The 26,916-nt window shown below is 41.7% G+C and overlaps 1 protein-coding gene and 1 long non-coding RNA gene across 2 annotated transcripts in view; both read right to left on the bottom strand.

Annotated features, from left to right (window-relative positions):
- Positions 1–464: 464 nt before the first annotated feature.
- LOC140372092 (uncharacterized) lies at positions 465–1,217 on the bottom strand. Its single transcript, XR_011928519.1, has 3 exons — positions 1,000–1,217; positions 687–766; positions 465–589 (listed from the first exon to the last, which is right to left on the bottom strand). It is a non-coding gene; the product is annotated as an uncharacterized lncRNA (long non-coding RNA).
- A 311-nt stretch (positions 1,218–1,528) lies between these two features.
- LOC140372169 (B-cell scaffold protein with ankyrin repeats-like) overlaps positions 1,529–26,916 on the bottom strand; it is a 49,587-nt gene continuing 24,199 nt past the window's right edge. Inside the window, exons 10-13 of the mRNA XM_072459450.1 lie at positions 4,489–4,649; positions 4,275–4,421; positions 2,500–2,539; positions 1,529–1,620 (exon numbers count right to left, since the gene is read on the bottom strand). Coding sequence (XP_072315551.1) covers positions 1,529–1,620; positions 2,500–2,539; positions 4,275–4,421; positions 4,489–4,649 — 440 coding nt within the window. The remainder of the gene's footprint in view (positions 1,621–2,499; positions 2,540–4,274; positions 4,422–4,488; positions 4,650–26,916) is intronic.

Here is a 26,916-nt window from a genome sequence, read left to right as displayed (position 1 = left end):
GTGTCATGATTATTGTGAGAAAACAATTTAACAATGTCATGATTATTCACAATAAAGAGATCATGACCAAAAGGGAAATATTGAATTTTCTTTCATTCCCATTGTCAATACTATTCCTCAAGTTTGTGACCAGCTTTTTCAAAACCAAACTTTATGAAAGACAAAAAAAACCAACCCTACATTTAGAGGTATTAAAGAGATTCAATTTTGCTTTTAAAATTGTCACGATTTAATATTATTTTTTAGTTTTTACGATGATATTGTGACCTCTATGATCACAATTATTGCATAACATCCATAGTCATAATGTAAAAACTTAATGTCCACGGCTTATTCGTCATTTAAATTCTACTAATTCACCTTTCATACATAGAACATGACATTATTCAAATACTGTAGATCAGATTATTTTTTACTATACATCAGGCATAAAGTAATCATTATCTCTCCCACTTAATTGTTTGCTCTTTAACATGATCTATTACAGACAAGGCCTTTAAATGTAGAAAATACATGTTTTTCGAGCCGATGAAGAGAGGTAGTCGGGGCCAAACCTTCACCGTTTGTCAACTTTCCTAAATAAATTAGTCTGCGAAACAGATGTTATATTATCCTAATGGTTTGAACATACACGTTTAACATATGGAATAGCCGTTTATTATATAGCATACATAAAGCAAACTTACATTATGTCCTTTAAGGGGCTTGTTGTAAAAATCCTCCTTCTCTGATTGGCTGCTCTCCCTGCTTTCATTCGCCACGGCACCTAAGGGGAAAATTATACAAAATGTACAGCCGAGCGCAGACTTTGCAGCGTATAAAGAAACAAAAGCCTCCCGTTTAGAGCTTCTGAAACTTAGCTACATAAAACATGGCACCAGGGATTTGAGAATAACACTTCCCTGAGGATTAATTCCCAACCGCTGCAGCTAGGACTAGAGCAACTACAGAGGCGTGCAAACGCGCATTTTCCCTCTCAGATAAGTTATAAAGACTCACTTGGCGTGTGATGAACGATGTTGATTTTATCTGCGGTGAGAGGAAAGTTATAAGCCAGTTGCAATATAATGAACCCATATAAAGGGCATCATATTTTATCCATATAGCTGTAAACAAGCCTACATGACCAGCAAATGCAGTTAAACTTTTAGAATACAAACTTTTACTTAACCTTATAAACTAGTTTTTATGTCCAGATGCTAAACATAAGCACTTTACGGCCTCGTGATCGTCATATTGTTGCCATTAATCCGCGTATAATGCAGATTGATCACAAACTATTTCCCCTCAGTGTTGTAAAAAAAAAAGGGTAACGATGAAGTATTTGACTGAATACGACGAGCACCAGTTTGTGACGCTTAGTTAGACCTGTGGTTTCCAACATTTTGTCCCTCGACCTCTCCAGAACCTTACAAGCTCCACTTTTAAAAACGATAATTGCTTTGCGGTTAAGTGAGATGTTACGGGAACAGTTATCATTATGAAATACTTTATAGGAGCTGTTAACGAGCCATCTCGTCGTTATGCGCTATAACTCATGCGGTCTAGTAGTCTGGAGCTCTTTGGCTTCTATAGATTGGGAATCGCTGAGCCAGGCGATGTCCGAGCGGTGGTCAGAATCTAAAAAAGGTGACCCAGCGATTAATTGACAGGAGGCAAAGGCTGTAGCAGATCCATACGTGTGACAGCGCAGACATGTTAAACACAATGCGTTTGTTACATATGGATCCGTGTAATATAATAAACAGTCTGTCACTTTTACTCTTGGTCTGTTGTGTTTCTACATCTGTTGAACTTGACCTCAACTGTTTAATTGATCATTTTTTATAGCAAAGTTGTAAATAAATCGTCGCTTTACATAATCACAGTTAAAGCTACTTATTGTACATCATTTATTTTACCTTATCGCACAGTGTTTGATAGATTTAAGTCTGTAAAAGTCACTTATCTAGATTATTTTTTATCGCATATTGCTGTTCTTAAACTGTTTTTTGAATTTGAATCTTGATCGTATTTTATCTTAGAAGGAGGTGTTATCTGCTTTTAGTAAACCGTCACCAAACTGCTTTCACTGTTCAACAAACCACCTTTGACATTATTAAAGCTGCACTATGTAACATTCCTGGTGGAGGATTTGTCTCAATGGAGATGTTGCCGTTTGCCTGAAATGCTCCAGAGTTTGTCATTTAATGTATTTATTCGGCATTTATTCAATTATAGTTTTTTTTTACTGCTCAAAAACAAACAACGTGTATTCTTACTCCACAGATCCGACCTGTAACGTGGACTGGCTTGTGTCCATGGAGATAGATGAGTTAAATGTCATAGTGTTTCCGTGGAACACAAGCAGACGGTGGTGGACTTTCAAGAAAAGTACATGTTAATCCTTAATGATGAAAAATGTTCGTCAGTCAGTTAAAAATATGAACAATGCGGAACATGTGATCATAAACACGTTAATAAAAGGAGGTTAAATACCCACAGAATAAGTGTATTTACCATAAAAACTATGGTCTGCTTGGCTGTTGATGGCGCTCTCCTGTGGAAGCGTCAACATGAATCACACTGACCAGACCACGGCAGAATCCAAGCACTTCTTTTCATCTGGTAGATTTAAAATTGGCCTGTGTTATTATATGTTCTCTATGCTGACAAAAGATACAAATTGAGCCTTTGGAGGGTTGCTCGTAAATCTCTCATACTTTCATGGTGGCTCAGTGGAAAAACTGTAAATGTGAACCACAAAAGACTAGACCTTCAGGAGGGAGAGAGGCTTTACTGTCACTGCAGAAGAATGATGCAGCGGCTTTAACTACTTTACCCGCACTCCAGGAGAATTTATTTTACAAGTTTAGTTTGAATGGTTTGACTCCCCCTGATTTATTTTTAATTTATTTGATTTATTTTTCATTTATTTAATTTAATTTCATTTGATTTGATTTTTTTTTCCATTATTTTATTTTATTTATTTATTTTATTTATTTTATTTATTTTATTTATTTTATTTATTTTATTTATTTTATTTATTTTATTTATTTTATTTATTTTATTTATTTTATAATGGAGCTGATTATCTGAAAGTTGTTGTAGTATCTGAACTTCGCCACACGGGGGCAACGCAGGCAAGCATTGTTTACTTGGCGCATGCTACTTCTTGTTGAGCTTCCTTTGTTTTTATTCCCATTTTTTACTCCAATTTTTAAGCCTAAAGTCATTTTAAAGATGCACATGGACCGTGGACAGAAAGTGTATCTTGGTAAGAAGCGTTGGTAATTGTTTCAATTTATTTTCAGGCATAAATGTAGCCTTGGCTAGTAGATATTTGACTGAGATTGAGACTGACTTTTATATATTACCTAGATTAGCAAACCTGTTGTGTAAAATACTGAATTGCACTGCTCATATCTTTAAATTCGAAGGATGTTTTGATGCTTTTGATTGTTCTCCATTAAAAAACAACAACAATAGTGAATTAAATAGGTTTTTAGGTGAGAACCTTGACTGATATTTCTGGTAATACAGTGTAACTTATTTAAATAACACTTAAGAATCCACCGATAAATATATATGATATCAAATTGAAAAAAAAAAAGTCTACAATTTGTGCTCACGTCACGAGTCATCCCTCTGAACTTTACAACTGTGTATTTGTGCCTCAAAGCTCCTGCCATGGACACAATAAATGGATATCTTTGGACTTAATGGGACATAAATGATGGAATTTTTATGTCGTAATTTTATTTGTTTTGTCATTGTGCCTTATTATTATTTCATTTGATCAATTATTATTATTTTTTTAACTCTCTGGCCGTGTTACTTGTTCTATGTTTCTATTTTTTCAAAAACTGAGTAAAATAAGATTACATATATGAAAAATAGTTCCCCAAAATGCTAAAGTGTTAAAACAGGCAGAATATGTAAAATGTGTACATACTGAGACCAAGTTTATTTTATTTTTTATTAGTAAATTCTTGATTTATGCATGCCTAGATTAGATTTGATACACTTAATTATCATTATTCATTGTTGTATGTTGCACCTTAATGCCGAAACAAGTTCATACGTTTGTGAATATTTCTGATTCTGATCCATGACCAGGTAAAGGTCGGAGAGGTCAGTTTGTGGATGTGTTGTAGGAACAGCAGGGCAAATGTAACTGGACTAAACCAGGTGAGTCTCCACATAATAAATATTGCCAAACCCAAAGAAAAACACAGCATAAACCTCAATAATGAACCTTCTGGCACTATAAGCGCGTCGTCGGAGTGATTTACAGTCAAGTCCACGTCCCCTGCACGTCCTTTCTCTGCGGGCACTGGCAAAACCTCAAACAACGACGTCTTATTTCTCCAAACGCCACTTTCTTCAATATGTTTCCTTGCATCGACGTGCGCTTTGGTGAATCTGTCTCTTTCAACAGGCTGTGGAGCAGATGGTCGCGCAGGTGCCTCGGGTTTCATCTTATTGGCTCGGTGTGAGAGGTCTTGCCTGTCGGACGGCGCCCTTCTGCGCCCGCTGCCCGCCGTCCACGCGATCCCTGGCGTTGTCGGCGGGGAGTGAACCCGCCCGGACCCTCTGATGGAGGCCTGGAGGTGCGGCGGCCACAAAGGTATCGTAGAGGGAGGTCATGTTGCCCCGGTGACCTTGGGCTGACGGGAAAGAGCAGCGTCAGATTTGAAACGTATTTGCTCACTATTTCATTTATTTGATTTTATTTCATTTGATTTAATTTATTTTTGTATTATTTTATTTATTTATTTTATTTTAATTTATAAATTGGGCTGACGGGAAAGAGCAGCGTCAGATTTGAAACGTATTTGCTCACGTGCGCACTGGGGATGTCAAGATTATTATGTTGATAGATAATTGTGATTATTTAAGTTCACAGTATAATCGTAAAGACTAAAAAAATATTATACTGACATTTTTAGACATTTTTTTAAATAGAAAAGTGACAATTTATGAACTAAATCAAGTACTTTTTAGTTCAATTAAAAGAAATGTGACCTTTTTAGCAGCAAAATTAAGTCTTTTCTGCTCAGCCTTTCCTCCAAAACATAAACCTAAATGTAAAATGCATTTATTTTTTGCTGTTTATGTCAAATTGATCGTTCAGTATGTTTGATTTCATAAAGCAGGTCGCACATCGAGGAGCAGTGACGTGAAAACAACAAGGGAAGAAAATGTTGGATTTTATTGCTGTTAATGGTAATATTGGTTAATGGCTAATTATTGGTTAATAATAATCCCGAATTAATCGTTTAGTCGTGATGTTTATTCCCACAATAATCGACGCACTAACATTTGAAATCGTGACATCCCTAATGCACACCCCAAACATGATTATTATCTGATTTCTGAATCTTAAAAGATATTTAAATGACATGCAAACTGCTAAATATGATCAGCAGAACCATAATTATAAAGAAATTCGATCGTACTCGTTTTAGATTCAGCTGTTTACATGTCATTTTAACAATCTTACGACTCCAAAGTGCACAAAACTTTAAAAATGTACTGTATTCTAAACGCATTCCCTTTTCGACACAAGGGTTTACTGTCCGTCCTAAAGATACTCTGCATTTGACCCGTCCATCAGTGCCACTGGGGCCGCCCGTCAAGCTAAGACAACATCTCCAGATCTGAGCGGCCGGTCGGGGGATTGTCCTACTGTGCGTGTTAGAAATAGTGATTTAAAAGAAAGTACAACATGTATTCCTGTGGTGGCCAATCAAAATGAAGGGCAATATAATCACAAAATCATAGCAAAAGATTAGAACTACAATATTACGACTAAAGAATGAATATTTGTTATAAATGTACAAATTTTTTGGTCCAAGAAACAACATTTCCATGACAAGCCCACAGTTTTTTAAGCAAATTAACTAAACAATTGTAAAACACATTCTAAACTAGCTCTTTCCAAACTTAAAAACAGAATCTGGTTGATTGATTTCGTGTTCAGAGCCACAGAACTGCTTCTGCTGCTTTGCCCGAGGTTTGCACAGAGAAACAAACAGCCCATTTACAAATCTTTTTCAACGTTTTTCAAAGCATCACAATTAAGTCAAGATTTAAAGTGACGTATGACAGTTTCTTTTTTACAATTTTCAAATTTTGATATACATTATAGTTTTACACCAATCGAGCAGGTATTTGTGGAGAAAACGTTGAAAAATCTGTAGAAAATGACAGGAAGTGACATCACACCAGGGACACTCATTCCAGTCAAATGTTATGCATACATTAAACAAAGAAACTACTTTTTTGACGCTCTAAACATTAATTCAACAAAGTAAAGTCACTCTCATATATTTTGATTTGTCAAATAAAAAACTAGATGAGTTTTTGTCCAGTGTTTACTGGGTAATTTCCTAGTATGATGTCATAAATTACAAACAGGAAGTGAACGTATAAACCGGAAAAATGAGCTATTCTTTGTTTTATATTTTACTTCTATGAGTCGTCCGACCTGTAGGTGGCACTTTAAATAAGATACATTATGCTTTGTTCTGGTAATAAACGAGAACACACACAATCATTTTTCAACATTTAGTTCATTTTAAACCGCAGTATTGACCAAAAAAGGACGACTGTGAGAAACTGGTCTATTGCCTTCCAAGTGCATCGCAACAGATTTTCAATGTATTTGTTTGCATGTTTGAAAGTGAATCTAAAACATTGAATTATTGCGAGTAAGCACTGGATAAAGGGCCGGTAAAAGCACTTTGAATCTATCAAATCCACGTCGTAAATAGCGAATCGTGACTTTGTGGTTCTGTTTTCTCGTCGTGTCGTATGTATGCTCTCCTGACTCTCTTTACGGCGTCGCTGAAGTCGTTTGTCTCTCGTCTTTTAAAGTCGCGGTCTCGGGAGGACGTGCTGCTCGTTTTGTCTCGGCCCGGTGATGGATGCAGCTGTCAGTCAGAGTCTACGGCGGGTTCACGAGCGCTCCCGTCGCTGCTCGCGCTTCTGCCGTAGCTCCCGCCGTAGCTCCCGCCGTAGCTCCCGCCGAAGCGCTAATTCAGTTTGATGGTTGTAATCGCAGCCATCTGTGCAGAAACATGTTACCTGTTACACCTAATGGCTTTTTAGTGTTAATGTGTTCCTCGCACAAACGTTCATTTACGCAAGAAAAATCATGAAAATCGATCATTAAGTGTGATTTAGGGTCTGTCCTGTCCACACGTTCATTTGTGATCATTCATTCAACTCAATCCACTGTCATATTTATTAACGCTCCATTTCTACTGCACATTTCTGACCTCTTTTGGATCATTTGTTAAGCAATTCTAATTTTGCTTTTGCTGGTTGCCTCGCCTTCTTTGACTTTTATACAAATGTACTTTTAGAAAACCAAGTAATTCACATTCACAAGTTGTTTTTACGTCAACCTGTCTTTGATTTATTTTTGTATACCGTATTTTCCGGACTATAAGTCATAGTTTTGGCCGGGGTGCGACTTATACTTATACTCCAGAGCGACTTATATAAGATAAGATATTCCTTTATTGTCCCACATGGGGAAATTTCATTGGTGCAACGCAGGTAGATACAGAGGTAGATACAGAAGAACAGATCACTTATAGGAAGTCTGAAAAACACTTTCAGTAGAAGATCTCCTACAAATAAATAAAAACTCCCATAGACAAATTAATAAATAAATACATAAATACCATTGCATGTGATCACGACAGTAATTGCACATGAATATGTGTCACGACAGCACATAGATTGCACATGAATTTCACAGTAATTGCACATATGACAGAATTGCACATCAGTATTAGGTTAGGTCAGTATTGCGAGTGTTCAATACTAACAGTTTTTGTTATAAAGTCTGACAGCAGCAGGAAGGAAAGACCTACGGAACCTTTCCTTCACACATCGAGGGTGGATCAGTCTCTCACTGAAGCTGCCCTCCAGAGCGGAGAGAGTGTCCTGCAGGGGGCGACACTCATGGTCCAGCATAGATGTGAATCTAGCCAGGACCCTCCTGTCCCCCACCTCCTGCACCGAGTCCAGAGCACAGCCCAGGACGGAGCTGGACTTCTTGATGACTCTGTCCAGCTTCCTCCTCTCCCTCTCTGTGATGCTGCTGCTCCAGCAGGCCACACCATACAGGAGGGCTGATGCCACCACAGAGTCGTAGAAGGTCTTCAGGAGTGGCCCTGTCACTCCAAAAGACCTGAGTCTCCTCAGGAGGTAGAGCCGACTCTGGCTCTTCCTGTACAGTGCGTCTGTGTTATGAGTCCAGTCCAGTTTGTGGTTCAGATGAACACCCAGGTACTTGTATGATTCCACTCTCTCAATGTCCCGTCCCTGGATGTTCACTGGTGAGGGGGCAGTGGGGTGGCGTCTGCGGAAATCCACCACCATCTCCTTGGTCTTCCCCGCGTTGATGAGGAGGTGGTTCCGCTGACACCAGTCCACAAAGTCCTGCGCCAGTCCTCTGTATCCGCGTCATCGTCGTCCGTGATGAGTCCGATGATGGCAGAGTCGTCAGAGAACTTCTGCAGGACACAGCTGTCCGTGTCATGTCTGAAGTCTGCAGTGTAAAGGGTGAAGAGAAAGGGCGCGAGGACAGTGCCCTAGGGCGCCCCCACACTGTAGGTCCGAGTGTCAGACACACAGTTCCGGGCTCTCACAAACTGGGGTCGGTCTGTGAGGTAGTCCAGGATCCACTCTGCCAGGTCATACTCCACACCAGCCGTCTCCAGCTTGTCCCTCAGGAGCAGCGGCTGGATGGTGTTGAAGGCGCTGGAAAGATCGAAGAACAGAATCCTCACAGAGCTACCAGGCTTTTCCAGGTGAGAGAGAGAGCGGTGCAGCAGGGAGATGACGGCGTCCTCCACTCCGATGCCAGACCGATATGCAAACTGCAGCGGGTCCATGGCTGAGCTCACGGTGGAGCGGAGGTGGTCCAGGACTAGCCGCTCCAGTGTCTTCATCAGGTGGGACGTGAGAGCCACTGGCCTGAAGCTGTTGAGGTCTTTGGGGCGCGGTGTCTTAGGCACAGGTACCAGACAGGAAGTCTTCCAGACCTGTGGTACCACCCTCAGCTTCAGGCTCATGTTGAAGACATGCTCCATAACTCCACACAGTTCATCTGCGCAGGACTTAAGGAGCCTGGGGCTGATGCCATCAGGTCCTGCTGCCTTCCTCACTTTAATCCTCTTCAGCTCACTCCTCACCTGTGCTGCTGTGACAGTCAGTGGTTGGCAGGGGGACCGTGTGCTGGGGGGATGGGTGAGTCCAGGCGAAGTGGGGAGCTGATGGTCCGGGGCAGATAAGCGAAGAGGAACAGATGCGGGGCATTGTCCAGCTGTGGAAGAGGGAGCATGCAGCTGTGCAGGGGGAGGGGCGGGTGACCGATCAAACCTCAAGAAGTGAGCATTTAAATCATTCACCCACTGTAGATCCCCCTCTGTCTGGGCAGGGGGGATTTTGAAGCCCGAGATGGTTTTCAGGCTCCTCCACACTCCCTGAATGTTCTTTTGCTGCAGCTGCTCCTCCATCCTCCTCTTGTAGCCGGCCTCAGCCTGCCTGATCTTCCTCCTCAGCTCCTTCTGCACAGTCCTCAGCTCCTCCTTGTTCCCTGACCTGAAGGCTCTCTTCTTCTCCTTCAGCAGAGCCTTCAGTTCACGGTTAATCCATGGCTTGTTGTTTGGAAAACACCGCACCGTCCGGGAGGGAACAATGTTCTCAAAACAGAAGTTGATGTAGTCCGTGATGCACTCTGTGATGGTGTTGATGTCCTCCCCATGTGGGTCATAAAGCTCAGTCCAGACAGTGGTGCTAAAGCAGTCCCTCAGAGCCTCCTCGCTCTCAGCAGACCACATCCTCACCTCACGGGACACCACAGGCTGCCTGCGCATGATGGGTTCATACACAGGCCTCAGATGTACAAGGTTGTGGTCCGAGCTGCCCAGGGGAGGGAGGGGGGAAGAAGAATAAGCCTCCTTGGTGTTGGCAAAAAACAAGTCCAATGTTCTATTCTCTCTGGTGGGGCAGGTAACATACTGGGTGTATGTTGGTAGAACAGAAGAGGGAGAAGCGTGGTTAAAGTCACCAGAGATGAGGAAGAGAGCCTGTGGATGCTGTGTTTGCAGCCTACAAGTGCAGGAGAGCAGTGCTTCACAAGCATTTTCAGCATTGGCAGACGGGGCCACATAGACTGCAATCAAAATCACATGTGAGAACGCCCGGGGCAGATAATATGGCCTCATGCCAATAGCCAATAGTTCAATATCCTTGTTACATAGCTGCTCCCTCACTGTGCAGTGTTCGGGTTTGGACCAGCTCGTGTTCACATACACCGCCAGACCTCCACCTCTTTTCTTCAAGCATTCTTTCGTTCTGTCCGCCCGCAGCAGATGAAAATTGTCCAAACCTACAATAGAGTCTGGCATTTCTGCTGTGCTTATATGTGACATTATTTGTTATTTTCACACTGACAACCACAAGAGGGCGCTCTAGGCTCTAAGCGACGCAGAAGGAGAATCTGCACTTCCTCTACCTCTGGAGGTTGTGGAGTTGTTTAGAAGTGACACAGAGGAAGACGAATTCAGTGGATTTAGTGATTTGGGGTAAAACTGATGCTTTGTTAGCATGTTCTTTATGCTATAGTTGATCGTATCTGAATAACTCTTAATATGTTACGTTAACATACCAGACACTTACCACAGTTCTGTCTGTGCATCATGTAGCTGAAGGTGTTAGCGTTAGCGTTAGCATACGTACACCTATTCATCATATTCTCTCATCTGTTATTGTTTTAAATTGCATTTCAAGATTAAATGTCTGTTCTTGGTCTTGGATTGTATCAAATACATTTCCCCCAAAAATGCGACTTCTACTCCAGTGCGACTTATATGTTTTATTCTTCTCTGTTATGCATTTTTTGGCTGGTGCGACTTATGCTTATACTCCAACACACACATTGTTTAGTGGGAATAAAGTACAGCTCAGTTTGGCCTCTGTTCTGTTTGTGGATCATTGTGAACCAGAAACAGAATGACTTTATTTGTCTTTGAAGAGAAATTCTGTTCAGGTAATTCTCTCAAAAATCTCTGAGAATAAAAATTATGTTTTGAATGCACAGGCTAAAAAAATTACAGTAGCAAAATACTGTATCGACAATTAAATTCAATCTTGAAAGTGCCTCTGACCGGTCGGACGACTCATTGAACTAAAATGCAGTTAAAAATCATACAAATGTTATCCCAGAATAGTTCATTTTTTAGGTTTGTTTGTGATTGTTAACATCACACTAGGAAATTACCCATTACCCTCATCTAGTGTCAATTTTTTTTTATTTGAGAAATTACATTATATGAGAGCGACTTTATTCAGTTAAATTCATGTTTAAAGGTCAAAAGAGTTGTTTCTTTGTGTAGATTCTGCATAAACTTTGACAGGAATAAGTGTCCTATAGTGTGATGTCACTTCCTGTCATTTTCTACAGATTTTTCAATGTTTTCTCCACAAATCTCGACTAGATTGGTGTAAAACTTTAATTCTTACGTACAACAGGTTTAAATACATCAAGTAAAGTTAAAATTAGACTTTAAATGGTTATTAAATCTCTTTATTGCCAAAAACCTCTCTTCAATTTAGTAATCGCACTACATAAATCTAATCGAGAGGGCGGTTGTAATCATAACTCATTTCACTTTTAACTACATGATTGTATGATTGTATGTATTCGAGGGTTTAGTACAAACTATTAAAAGAACAAGTTGCAACATACATTTTGCATTACATCGTTTCTACCAGCAGATGTCGCCACACATGTACTAATCGCCAACCCTTTTATCTCAAAGTTGCCAATAAATACATCCTGGAAGCTCATTCTCTTTTGCAGTGATTAGGAATTTCATTTGGAAAGGCGTCAAATGAGAACATCCAGCCGCGTTCCTCGCCAGTGCTCCCGCTCGAACCAAAACTGCATCACAATTCCGTATCCAATAGTAATCCCACCTCAAAGTACTCCGTTCACCCCAATCTCACAGACCAGGCTCGTCTTCTGTGGCTCACTGCAGCGGCAAATTGCGAGCGGAGTAGAGAGTGGCGCTGTTATTGTAGATGAAACGTGGCTCCGGCCTCACGTGCCCTCGCAGGACACTTTATTAGGCACACTTGTTGTACTGCTTCACTCGTCCCACATGGTTTTTACTTCAATACATGGTTTATTTATTGATTCAAGACAATGCCACACTGGGTAGATCGCCTAGTAGTTGGATACTGGTAGTAGTTGTTGTAGTAGTAGTATAAATGTAGTAAAAAGCCTGAATCATTGGTAATAATATATATATATATATATTTGGAGTTGCTATGGAAGTCTAGTAATCGGAGAAGAAAAGGCCATGTTTGCTGAAAGGTTCCAATATGTTTTTACTGTTTTTTTTGTAGGATTGTGACGATATAATTGCAGTGTTATGATTATTGTGAGAAAGAAACATGATGATTTAACGATTATTTGCGATTGTAGAGACTTCATTCTCGTGGTCTGACATGTTGTTGTTCCTTAGGTTTGTGACCGGCTGTACCAACACAAAAATAAAGTTATATTTGATAAAAACATTTGGGACAACATATTGACGTAAAAATGCTTAATTTTGCTTCTAAAATTGTCACGATTGTTACTATTTTCCTCTTATGATTATATTGTGACCTGACTATTTAAACCATTATCGATTAACCTGATAATCGTGATGTCCTTATTCTAAAGTAGAGGTAGAGGATGTATAGTTTTTCTTTTTGCTTCTAAAATGGTTATGATTTATATTTTTAGTTATTGTGACCTGAATCATCACAATAATCTTTTAAGTAATGACACACTTTTACCACTAGGGGCAGCACGCCTTACAGGGAGTGTCTACAGAGCCGCGAAACTGCCATGTTATTTTGTGCAGCGGCTCCTGAAACTGCTGGGCTATTTGACCGCGCTGGGTTAGGTCTTGGGGTTAGGGTCAGGGTTAAGGTTAGGGTTAAGGTTAGGGTTAGGTCTTGGGGTTAGGGTCAGGGTTAGGGTTAGGTTTTGGGGTTAGGGTCAGGGTTAAGGTTAGGGTTAGGTCTTGGGGTTAGGGTCAGGGTTAAGGTTAGGGTTAGGTTTTGGGGTCAGGGTTAAGGTTAGGGTTAGGTCTTGGGGTTAGGGTCAGGGTTAAGGTTAGGTCTTGGGGTTAGGGTCAGGGTTAAGGTTAGGGTTAGGGTTAGGTCTTGGGGTTGGGGTCAGGGTTAAGGTTAGGGTTAGCCATGAGGCTATATGGCCGTGCCGCGGCTCCTGAAACTGCTGGGTTATGCTCTGCAGCCACGGCCCACTTTACATACGTGTAGTCATTTTGAATTCCATTTCAATTTACTTTAAGTCAAAATAACTTTTCAAATCGATGTTTTGTCAGTCTTCATAATTCCAATACTTTCATTCATGAATAAGGATGTCCAACATGATTAGGTTAATCAATAACGGGGATGATTTAGGTCACACTATAATCGTAAAGACTGAAAAATTAAAATCGTGAGATTTTTTGAATAATACAAAAAAAAAAAAAAATAGTACATTTTAAGTATTTTTTTAGTTCAATTAAAATAAATATGAAAGTTTTAGCATCAAAATGAAGTCCTTTCAGCTCAGTCTCTAAAGAAGGGAAGAAAATGTAGGATTTTATTGTTGTTTTTGTCGTGAATAATCGTTGAACCACATCATTAGGCCCGAGCCCCAGCAGGGCAGAGGGCCTATTGCTCCCGCAACTGCAACTGTCTGCGCCCGCATGTTTGGTGCCCCGTCGCCCCTGGCAAGTACAGTGAACTAGCCCATGCCGAAGGCATGGATCATGCATACTTACTCCTGCTATGACAGAAATAGTCAACAATCAGTGAATGGGCTACGCCCATTCACTCATGTTGACAACAGCAGCGCGAAGCGCTGCATTCCTCCAAAAACACTCCTGGCATCGTCCCGTACGCGAGAATCCATGCCGCAGGCATGGGCCATGCTTGTTTCTGCTCAAATCAATGGAAGTCTATGGGGAGTGGGCGGGGCATCCCGACAAAATAGGGAGTGACGAGCGCGTAAGCGCTCGTAATGATGATTCCACCCCATGGCGGCATGGGGAAGGCTTAGAGCTTTCAAACGATGTATAATTTGTTGTTATAGTGGAAACGGCTATATTGTTTTTGCTAAAAATATTATTTAGGCCCGAGCGCCACAAGCTGGCGAGAGGCCTATTAATCTCGTAAGGCCGTGCGAAGCACAGCTGCGAAGGTGCGCACGTAGTGCGCACGTAATTGAGCGCGAAGCGCTCGCCCACTTCCAAACACTCACTAACGCACTCCTTCACTCACGCACGCCCCGTGCATACTAATTAGTAGTAGGAAAATGGAACATTACCGTTGTAAACGGGCGAAGCCCGTGCAAAAGTGCGCACTAAACGAGCACTTTACATTGAGATGACGACCGCTTTCCCCATATAAAGCACTCATTTCCCCTAAGTAGCTCACGAATACGTTCCCCATCTCTTGCATGTTCCGTGCATATAAGCATGTAATGCAAAAATTGAACATTATTACTGTTCAGAGGGCCAAAAACACAAAGTGGGCGGAGCCCACTCAAAATTAACGAAAGTACCCGTCAGTGACCAGGGACCCACACCATGAGGTAGGAAAGCGCGAGCGCTTTCCGAAAATGTATAGTTTATGATATTTGAAAAATGGGAAACATTGTTTTCGCATCGGAATATTATTAGGCCCGAGCCCCAGCAGGGCGGAGGGCCTATTGCTCCCGCAACGCTGCCGAAGGCAGCGTTGCAACTGTCTGACCAAACATGCGGGCGCAGCCCGCATGTTTGGTACCCCGTCGCCCCTGGCAAGTACAGTGAACTAGCCCATGCCGAAGGCATGGATCATGCATACTTACTCCTGCTATGACAGAAATAGTCAACAATTAGTGAATGGGCGTAGCCCATTCACTAATTGTTGACAACAGCAGCGCGAAGCGCTGCATTCCTCCAAAAACCCTCCTGGCATCGTCCCGTACGCGAGAATCCATGCCGCAGGCATGGGCCATGCTTGTATCTGCTCAAATCAATGGAAGTCTATGGGGAGTGGGCGGGGCATCCCGACGGAATAGGGAGTGACGAGCGCGTAAGCGCTCGTAATGATGATTCCACCCCATGGCGGCATCGGGAAGGCTTAGAGCTTTCAAACGATGTATCATTTGTTGTTATAGTAAAAACGGCTATATTGTTTTTGCTAAAAATATTATTATTATTATTATTATTATTATTTTTCTTGTTCTTCTTCAGCGCTTTGATCTCTAATTTGACCCCCTGAACATGCTCAAAAACTCACCAAACTTTGCCCAAAATTCAGAATCGGCGAAAAATTTTATTTTTTCTGGGCCATTTTTTTTTTCGTTAAAAAATGGCGCGACAGCGCCACCGACAAAAGTCAAAATACATTGCGCCTATGGGAGACGCCCCGAGGTCAACTTTGGCGTAAAGCTACGAAATTCGGGACACGCATTCCTCTCGTGAGGATAAACAAAAAAAATCATTGTGGCCACGCCCCCAAACTTACCCTATGGCCGCCATCTTCCTTTGAAAATGAAAACAAGCTGAGTTAGCCATTTTGTTTACGTCAAACTTTGACGAACTCCTCCTAGGGCGTTTTGCCCACCGACTTCAAAATCGGCGTACGTCCTCTGGACAAGTGGGGCATCTAAAGTTATTCAATTTTTTGAGATACCTTTTACGGTCTGTGTGCGGCGCAGCCGCAAAGTTGGACAACTTATTTTGGAATATTGCAGGTCTAAAAATTGCTCCCATTTGATCAAAACCAGTCCGATTAGGACCAAATTTGAATCAGTTGTTAAACTTTCTAGTTTGGACCAGTTTAGGCTGACAAAATTGAAATGGCAGTGATAGCGCCCCCTACAGAGTGACCTTTAAATTAACATTGAAGGTCAAAAATTAGTTTTACCAAAATTGTCTAAACTTTACCCAAAATTCTATTTTGCCGTCCCGATCACAAAAGCCAATCACAAAAATGCCTAAATTTTTACGCCGTAGTCGTAGCGATGACAGAAACCTCCCATGTTATCCCTATGGGAAAACCACAAAATCTCTCAAATTACCACATTTTTATGTTTTACACTTTAACGAAGTCCTCCTAGTGCGTTTTGCCCACCAACCTCAAAATCGGTGTACGTCCTCTAGACAAGTGGTGTATCTAAAGTTATCCAAATTTTAAGGATAACTTTTACGGTCTTTGTGCGACGGAGCCGCAAACGTTTCCCAGAATTCTGACTATTTGGCCTTCAGAGTGGCCTATAAACAATAGAGTTTTTCCAAATGACATGATATTTTGAACGAAATTCTAATTTGCCATCCTGATCATACAAGTATGAGAGCCAAAGTCATATTTTGTACGGCGTAACCGTAGCGTTGACAGAAACATCCCATGTTATCCTTATGGGAAAATCGTAGAATCGCTCAAATCACCACATTTTTACGCTTCACACTTTAACAAACTCCTCCTAGGGCGATTGTCCGATCAAGTTCATATTTGGAGAATATCATCTACACAAGCGGGGCATCAAAACTTACCCATATTTTGATTCTAAGTGCTACGGTCTCTGTGTGGCGGACCCGCAAATATATGTCAGAAATGGGAAAACAGCGAAATCTCTAAAATCACCACATTTTTACGCTTCACACTTTAACGAACTCCTCCTAGGCCGATTGCCCGATCAAGCTCATATTTGGGGAAAATCATCTACACAAACGGGGCATCAAAAGTTATCCATATTTTGATTTTAAGTGGTACGGTCTCTGTGCCGTGGAGCTGCAAATATACTGTCACAAATGGGAAAAACGCCAAATCCTTGAAATGTTCACATTTACGCTTCACACTTTAACAAACTCCTCCGTGGGCAATAGCTCGATCAAGCTTTACTTTGGGAAAAATTATCTACACAAGCGCGGCATCAAAAGTTATCCATATTTTTATTCCAAGTGCTACGGTCTCTGTGCGGCGGCGCAGCAAATTTGACTGACACTTGTGTTCATTTGCACTGGATTGGCCATGTCCAATGTGTCGCCGTCTGTCAAGTTCTTTTTTTATTCAACACACAATAAGGGCGCCATCTTTATCAAGTCGAAAGCGCAGAGTCGGAAGGCCGGCGGCCCGCGAGGGCCGTTGGATGCCGCTTGCGGCTTTAATTTTTCTTGTTCTTCTTCAGCGCTTTGATCTCTAATTTGACCCCCTGAACATGCTCAAAAACTCACCAAACTTTGCCCAAAATTCAGAATCGGTGAAAAATTTTATTTTTTCTGGGCCATTTTTTTTTTCGTTAAAAAATGGCGCGACAGCGCCACCGACAAAAGTCAAAATACATTGCGCCTATGGGAGACGCCCCGAGGTCAACTTTGGCGTAAAGCTACGAAATTCGGGACACGCATTCCTCTCGTGAGGATAAACAAAAAAAAACATTGTGGCCACGCCCCCAAACTTACCCTATGGCCGCCATCTTCCTTTGAAAATGAAAACAAGCTGAGTTAGCCATTTTGTTTACGTCAAACTTTGACGAACTCCTCCTAGGGCGTTTTGCCCACCGACTTCAAAATCGGCGTACGTCCTCTGGACAAGTGGGGCATCTAAAGTTATCCAATTTTTTTAGATACCTTTTACGGTCTGTGTGCGGCGCAGCCGCAAAGTTGGACAACTTATTTTGGAATATTGCAGGTCTAAAAATTGCTCCCATTTGATCAAAACCAGTCCGATTAGGACCAAATTTGAATCAGTTGTTAAACTTTCTAGTTTGGACCAGTTTAGGCTGACAAAATTGAAATGGCAGTGATAGCGCCCCCTACAGAGTGACCTTTAAATTAACATTGAAGGTCAAAAATTAGTTTTACCAAAATTGTCTAAACTTTACCCAAAATTCTATTTTGCCGTCCCGATCACAAAAGCCAATCACAAAAATGCCTAAATTTTTACGCCGTAGTCGTAGCGATGACAGAAACCTCCCATGTTATCCCTATGGGAAAACCACAAAATCTCTCAAATTACCACATTTTTATGTTTTACACTTTAACGAAGTCCTCCTAGTGCGTTTTGCCCACCAACCTCAAAATCGGTGTACGTCCTCTAGACAAGTGGTGTATCTAAAGTTATCCAAATTTTAAGGATAACTTTTACGGTCTTTGTGCGACGGAGCCGCAAACGTTTCCCAGAATTCTGACTATTTGGCCTTCAGAGTGGCCTATAAACAATAGAGTTTTTCCAAATGACATGATATTTTGAACAAAATTCTAATTTGCCATCCTGATCATAAAAGTATGAGAGCCAAAGTCATATTTTGTACGGCGTAACCGTAGCGTTGACAGAAACATCCCATGTTATCCTTATGGGAAAATCGTAGAATCGCTCAAATCACCACATTTTTACGCTTCACACTTTAATGAACTCCTCCTAGGGCGATTGTCCGATCAAGTTCATATTTGGAGAATATCATCTACACAAGCGGGGCATCAAAACTTACCCATATTTTGATTCTAAGTGCTACGGTCTCTGTGTGGCGGACCCGCAAATATATGTCAGAAATGGGAAAACAGCGAAATCTCTAAAATCACCACATTTTTACGCTTCACACTTTAACGAACTCCTCCTAGGGCGATTGCCCGATCAAGCTCATATTTGGGGAAAATCATCTACACAAACGGGGCATCAAAAGTTATCCATATTTTGATTTTAAGTGGTACGGTCTCTGTGCCGTGGAGCTGCAAATATACTGTCACAAATGGGAAAAACGCCAAATCCTTGAAATGTTCACATTTACGCTTCACACTTTAACAAACTCCTCCGTGGGCAATAGCTCGATCAAGCTTTACTTTGGGAAAAATCATCTACACAAGCGGGGCATCAAAAGGTATCCATATTTTTATTCCAAGTGCTACGGTCTCTGTGCGGCGGCGCAGCAAATTTGACTGACACTTGTGTTCATTTGCACTGGATTGGCCATGTCCAATGTGTCGCCGTCTGTCAAGTTCTTTTTTTATTCAAGACACAATAAGGGCGCCATCTTTATCAAGTCAAAAGCGCAGAGTCGGAAGGCCGGCGGCCCGCGAGGGCCGTTGGATGCCGCTTGCGGCTTTAATTTTTCTTGTTCTTCATCGCTTTGAACTCTAATTTGACCCCCTGAACATGCTCAAAAACTCACCAAACTTTGCCCAAAATTCAGAATCGGCGAAAAATTTTGTTTTTTCTGGGCTATTTTTTTTTCCGTTAAAAAATGGCGCGACAGCGCCACCGACAAAAGTCAAAATACATTGCGCCTATGGGAGACGCCCCGAGGTCAACTTTGTCGTAGAGCTACGAAATTCGGAACACACATTCCTCTCATGAGGACAAAAAAAAAATATTATTGTGGCCACGCCCCCAGATTTACCCTATGGCCGCCATCTTCCTTTGAAAATGAAAACACGCTGTGTTAGCCATTTTGTTCACGTCAAACTTTGACGAACTCCTCCTAGGGCGTTTTGCCCACCGACTTCAAAATCGGCGGACGTCCTCTGGACAAGTGGGGCATCTAAAGTTATCCAATTTTTTTAGATACCTTTTACGGTCTGTGTGAGGCGCAGCCGCAAAGTTGGACAACTTATTTTGGAATATTGCAGATCTAAAAATTGCTCCCATTTGATCAAAACAAGTCCGATTAGGACCAAATTTGAATCAGTTGTTAAACTTTCTAGTTTGGACCAGTTTATGATGACAAAATTGAAATGGCCGCGATAGCGCCCCCTACAGAGTGACCTTTAAATTAACATTGAAGGTCTAAAATTAGTTTTACCAAAATTGTCTAAACTTTACCCAAAATTCTATTTTGCCGTCCCGATCACAAAAGCCAATCAGACAAATGCCTTAATTTTTACGGCGTAGTCGTAGCGATGACAGAAACATCCCATGTTATCCCTATGGGAAAACCACAAAATCTCTCAAATTACCACATTTTTATGTTTCACACTTTAACGAACTCCTCCTAGTGCGTTTTGCCCACCAACCTCAAAATCGGTGTACGTCCTCTAGACAAGTGGAGCATCTAAAGTTATCCACATTTTAAGGATAGCTTTTACGGTCTCTGTGCGACGGAGCCGCAAACGTTTCCCAGAATTCTGACTATTTGGCCTTCAGAGTGGCCTATAAGCAATAGAGTTTTTCCAAATGACATGATATTTTGAACAAAATTCTAATTTGCCATCCTGATCATGAAAGTATGAGAGCCAAAGTCATATTTTGTACGGCGTAACCGTAGCGATGACAGAAACATCCCATGTTATCCTTATGGGAAAATCGTAGAATCGCTCAAATCACATTTTTACGCTTCACACTTTAACGAACTCCTCCTAGGGCGATTGTCCGATCAAGTTCATATTTGGAGAATATCATCTACACAAGCGGGGCATCAAAACGTATCCATATTTTGATTCTAAGTGCTACGGTCTCTGTGTGGCGGACCCGCAAATATATGTCAGAAATGGGAAAACAGCGAAATCTCTAAAATGACCACATTTTTACGCTTCACACTTTAACGAACTCCTCCCAGGGCGATTGCCCGATCAAGCTCATATTTGGGGAAAATCATCTACACAAACGGGGCATCAAAAGTTATCCATATTTTGATTTTAAGTGGTACGGTCTCTGTGCCGTGGAGCTGCAAATATACTGTCACAAATGGGAAAAACGCCAAATCCTTGAAATGTTCACATTTACGCTTCACACTTTAACAAACTCCTCCTAGTGCGTTTGGCCCACCGATCTCAAAATCGGTGTACCTCCTCTATACAAGTGGGGCATCAAAAGTTATTCAAATTTTATGGATAACATTTACGGTCTCTGTGCAGCTGAGCCGCAAACTTTTCGCAGAATTTGGACTATTTGGCCTTCAGAGTGGCCTATAAACAAGAGTTTTTCCAAATGACATGACATTTTGCACACAATTCTCATTTGCCATTCCCAAAATAAAAGTATGGGAGCCAAAGTCATATTTGGTAAAGCGTAGCCGTAGCGATGACAGAAACATCCCATGTTATCCCTATGGGGAAACCGCAAAATCTCTAAAATGACCACATTTTTACACTTCACACTTTAACAAACTCCTCCTAGGGCGATTATCCGATCAAGTTCATATTTGGGGAGAATCATCTACACAAGCGGGGCATCAAAAGTTATCCATATTTTTATTCCAAGTGTCACGGTCTCTGTGCGCTGGAGCTGCACATTTGACCGATATTTGTCTTCATTTGCACTGGTTAAGCACAGCATTGTACATGTCCAATGTGTCACTGTCTTAGTTCTTAGACAATTGCGTTAGCGCCAACTCTGTAAAATGCAGAGAGCAGAGTCGGAAGGCCGGCGGCCCGCGAGGGCCGTTGGATGCCGCTTGCGGCTTTAATTAGGCCCGAGCCCCAGCAGGGGGAGGGCCTATTGCTCCCGCAACGCTGCCGAAGGCAGCGTTGCAACTGTCTGACCAAACATGCGGGCGCAGCCCGCATGTTTGGTACCCCGTCGCCCCTGGCAAGTACAGTGAACTAGCCCATGCCGAAGGCATGGATCATGCATACTTACTCCTGCTATGACAGAAATAGTCAACAATTAGTGAATGGGCGTAGCCCATTCACTAATTGTTGACAACAGCAGCGCGAAGCGCTGCATTCCTCCAAAAACCCTCCTGGCATCGTCCCGTATGCGAGAATCCATGCCGCAGGCATGGGCCATGCTTGTATCTGCTCAAATCAATGGAAGTCTATGGGGAGTGGGCGGGGCATCCCGACGGAATAGGGAGTGACGAGCGCGTAAGCGCTCGTAATGATAATTCCACCCCATGGCGGCATCGGGAAGGCTTAGAGCTTTCAAACGATGTATCATTTGTTGTTATAGTAAAAACGGCTATATTGTTTTTGCTAAAATATTATTATTATTATTATTTTTCTTGTTCTTCTTCAGCGCTTTGATCTCTAATTTGACCCCCTGAACATACTCAAAAACTCACCAAACTTTGCCCAAAATTCAGAATCGGTGAAAAATTTTATTTTTTCTGGGCCATTTTTTTTTTCGTTAAAAAATGGCGCGACAGCACCACCGACAAAAGTCAAAATACATTGCGCCTATGGGAGACGCCCCGAGGTCAACTTTGGCGTAAAGCTACGAAATTCGGGACACGCATTCCTCTCGTGAGGATAAACAAAAAAAAACATTGTGGCCACGCCCCCAAACTTACCCTATGGCCGCCATCTTCCTTTGAAAATGAAAACAAGCTGAGTTAGCCATTTTGTTTACGTCAAACTTTGACGAACTCCTCCTAGGGCGTTTTGCCCACCGACTTCAAAATCGGCGGACGTCCTCAGGACAAGTGGGGCATCTAAAGTTATTCAATTTTTTGAGATACCTTTTACGGTCTGTGTGCGGCGCAGCCGCAAAGTTGGACAACTTATTTTGGAATATTGCAGGTCTAAAAATTGCTCCCATTTGATCAAAACCAGTCCGATTAGGACCAAATTTGAATCAGTTGTTAAACTTTCTAGTTTGGACCAGTTTAGGCTGACAAAATTGAAATGGCAGTGATAGCGCCCCCTACAGAGTGACCTTTAAATTAACATTGAAGGTCAAAAATTAGTTTTACCAAAATTGTCTAAACTTTACCCAAAATTCTATTTTGCCGTCCCGATCACAAAAGCCAATCACAAAAATGCCTAAATTTTTACGCCGTAGTCGTAGCGATGACAGAAACCTCCCATGTTATCCCTATGGGAAAACCACAAAATCTCTCAAATTACCACATTTTTATGTTTTACACTTTAACGAAGTCCTCCTAGTGCGTTTTGCCCACCAACCTCAAAATCGGTGTACGTCCTCTAGACAAGTGGTGTATCTAAAGTTATCCAAATTTTAAGGATAACTTTTACGGTCTTTGTGCGACGGAGCCGCAAACGTTTCCCAGAATTCTGACTATTTGGCCTTCAGAGTGGCCTATAAACAATAGAGTTTTTCCAAATGACATGATATTTTGAACAAAATTCTAATTTGCCATCCTGATCATAAAAGTATGAGAGCCAAAGTCATATTTTGTACGGCGTAACCGTAGCGTTGACAGAAACATCCCATGTTATCCTTATGGGAAAATCGTAGAATCGCTCAAATCACCACATTTTTACGCTTCACACTTTAATGAACTCCTCCTAGGGCGATTGTCCGATCAAGTTCATATTTGGAGAATATCATCTACACAAGCGGGGCATCAAAACTTACCCATATTTTGATTCTAAGTGCTACGGTCTCTGTGTGGCGGACCCGCAAATATATGTCAGAAATGGGAAAACAGCGAAATCTCTAAAATCACCACATTTTTACGCTTCACATTTTAACGAACTCCTCCTAGGGCGATTGCCCGATCAAGCTCATATTTGGGGAAAATCATCTACACAAACGGGGCATCAAAAGTTATCCATATTTTGATTTTAAGTGGTACGGTCTCTGTGCCGTGGAGCTGCAAATATACTGTCACAAATGGGAAAAACGCCAAATCCTTGAAATGTTCACATTTACGCTTCACACTTTAACAAACTCCTCCGTGGGCAATAGCTCGATCAAGCTTTACTTTGGGAAAAATCATCTACACAAGCGGGGCATCAAAAGGTATCCATATTTTTATTCCAAGTGCTACGGTCTCTGTGCGGCGGCGCAGCAAATTTGACTGACACTTGTGTTCATTTGCACTGGATTGGCCATGTCCAATGTGTCGCCGTCTGTCAAGTTCTTTTTTTATTCAAGACACAATAAGGGCGCCATCTTTATCAAGTCAAAAGCGCAGAGTCGGAAGGCCGGCGGCCCGCGAGGGCCGTTGGATGCCGCTTGCGGCTTTAATTTTTCTTGTTCTTCTTCAGCGCTTTGATCTCTAATTTGACCCCCTGAACATGCTCAAAAACTCACCAAACTTTGCCCAAAATTCAGAATCGGTGAAAAATTTTATTTTTTCTGGGCCATTTTTTTTTTCGTTAAAAAATGGCGCGACAGCGCCACCGACAAAAGTCAAAATACATTGCGCCTATGGGAGACGCCCCGAGGTCAACTTTGGCGTAAAGCTACGAAATTCGGGACACGCATTCCTCTCGTGAGGATAAACAAAAAAAAACATTGTGGCCACGCCCCCAAACTTACCCTATGGCCGCCATCTTCCTTTGAAAATGAAAACAAGCTGAGTTAGCCATTTTGTTTACGTCAAACTTTGACGAACTCCTCCTAGGGCGTTTTGCCCACCGACTTCAAAATCGGCGTACGTCCTCTGGACAAGTGGGGCATCTAAAGTTATCCAATTTTTTTAGATACCTTTTACGGTCTGTGTGCGGCGCAGCCGCAAAGTTGGACAACTTATTTTGGAATATTGCAGGTCTAAAAATTGCTCCCATTTGATCAAAACCAGTCCGATTAGGACCAAATTTGAATCAGTTGTTAAACTTTCTAGTTTGGACCAGTTTAGGCTGACAAAATTGAAATGGCAGTGATAGCGCCCCCTACAGAGTGACCTTTAAATTAACATTGAAGGTCAAAAATTAGTTTTACCAAAATTGTCTAAACTTTACCCAAAATTCTATTTTGCCGTCCCGATCACAAAAGCCAATCACAAAAATGCCTAAATTTTTACGCCGTAGTCGTAGCGATGACAGAAACCTCCCATGTTATCCCTATGGGAAAACCACAAAATCTCTCAAATTACCACATTTTTATGTTTTACACTTTAACGAAGTCCTCCTAGTGCGTTTTGCCCACCAACCTCAAAATCGGTGTACGTCCTCTAGACAAGTGGTGTATCTAAAGTTATCCAAATTTTAAGGATAACTTTTACGGTCTTTGTGCGACGGAGCCGCAAACGTTTCCCAGAATTCTGACTATTTGGCCTTCAGAGTGGCCTATAAACAATAGAGTTTTTCCAAATGACATGATATTTTGAACAAAATTCTAATTTGCCATCCTGATCATAAAAGTATGAGAGCCAAAGTCATATTTTGTACGGCGTAACCGTAGCGTTGACAGAAACATCCCATGTTATCCTTATGGGAAAATCGTAGAATCGCTCAAATCACCACATTTTTACGCTTCACACTTTAATGAACTCCTCCTAGGGCGATTGTCCGATCAAGTTCATATTTGGAGAATATCATCTACACAAGCGGGGCATCAAAACTTACCCATATTTTGATTCTAAGTGCTACGGTCTCTGTGTGGCGGACCCGCAAATATATGTCAGAAATGGGAAAACAGCGAAATCTCTAAAATCACCACATTTTTACGCTTCACACTTTAACGAACTCCTCCTAGGGCGATTGCCCGATCAAGCTCATATTTGGGGAAAATCATCTACACAAACGGGGCATCAAAAGTTATCCATATTTTGATTTTAAGTGGTACGGTCTCTGTGCCGTGGAGCTGCAAATATACTGTCACAAATGGGAAAAACGCCAAATCCTTGAAATGTTCACATTTACGCTTCACACTTTAACAAACTCCTCCGTGGGCAATAGCTCGATCAAGCTTTACTTTGGGAAAAATCATCTACACAAGCGGGGCATCAAAAGGTATCCATATTTTTATTCCAAGTGCTACGGTCTCTGTGCGGCGGCGCAGCAAATTTGACTGACACTTGTGTTCATTTGCACTGGATTGGCCATGTCCAATGTGTCGCCGTCTGTCAAGTTCTTTTTTTATTCAAGACACAATAAGGGCGCCATCTTTATCAAGTCAAAAGCGCAGAGTCGGAAGGCCGGCGGCCCGCGAGGGCCGTTGGATGCCGCTTGCGGCTTTAATTTTTCTTGTTCTTCATCGCTTTGAACTCTAATTTGACCCCCTGAACATGCTCAAAAACTCACCAAACTTTGCCCAAAATTCAGAATCGGCGAAAAATTTTGTTTTTTCTGGGCTATTTTTTTTTCCGTTAAAAAATGGCGCGACAGCGCCACCGACAAAAGTCAAAATACATTGCGCCTATGGGAGACGCCCCGAGGTCAACTTTGTCGTAGAGCTACGAAATTCGGAACACACATTCCTCTCATGAGGACAAAAAAAAAATATTATTGTGGCCACGCCCCCAGATTTACCCTATGGCCGCCATCTTCCTTTGAAAATGAAAACACGCTGTGTTAGCCATTTTGTTCACGTCAAACTTTGACGAACTCCTCCTAGGGCGTTTTGCCCACCGACTTCAAAATCGGCGGACGTCCTCTGGACAAGTGGGGCATCTAAAGTTATCCAATTTTTTTAGATACCTTTTACGGTCTGTGTGAGGCGCAGCCGCAAAGTTGGACAACTTATTTTGGAATATTGCAGATCTAAAAATTGCTCCCATTTGATCAAAACAAGTCCGATTAGGACCAAATTTGAATCAGTTGTTAAACTTTCTAGTTTGGACCAGTTTATGATGACAAAATTGAAATGGCCGCGATAGCGCCCCCTACAGAGTGACCTTTAAATTAACATTGAAGGTCTAAAATTAGTTTTACCAAAATTGTCTAAACTTTACCCAAAATTCTATTTTGCCGTCCCGATCACAAAAGCCAATCAGACAAATGCCTTAATTTTTACGGCGTAGTCGTAGCGATGACAGAAACATCCCATGTTATCCCTATGGGAAAACCACAAAATCTCTCAAATTACCACATTTTTATGTTTCACACTTTAACGAACTCCTCCTAGTGCGTTTTGCCCACCAACCTCAAAATCGGTGTACGTCCTCTAGACAAGTGGGGCATCTAAAGTTATCCACATTTTAAGGATAGCTTTTACGGTCTCTGTGCGACGGAGCCGCAAACGTTTCCCAGAATTCTGACTATTTGGCCTTCAGAGTGGCCTATAAGCAATAGAGTT

This window comes from Eucyclogobius newberryi, unplaced genomic scaffold (assembly GCF_026437365.1).
Source record: "Eucyclogobius newberryi isolate DKJ021-1_F unplaced genomic scaffold, fEucNew1.0.hap1 SCAF_22, whole genome shotgun sequence".
Lineage (NCBI taxonomy): Eukaryota > Metazoa > Chordata > Actinopteri > Gobiiformes > Gobiidae > Eucyclogobius > Eucyclogobius newberryi.
The sequence above is the reverse complement of the archived record's forward strand: the minus strand, read 5'-3'. Positions and strand labels throughout refer to the sequence as shown.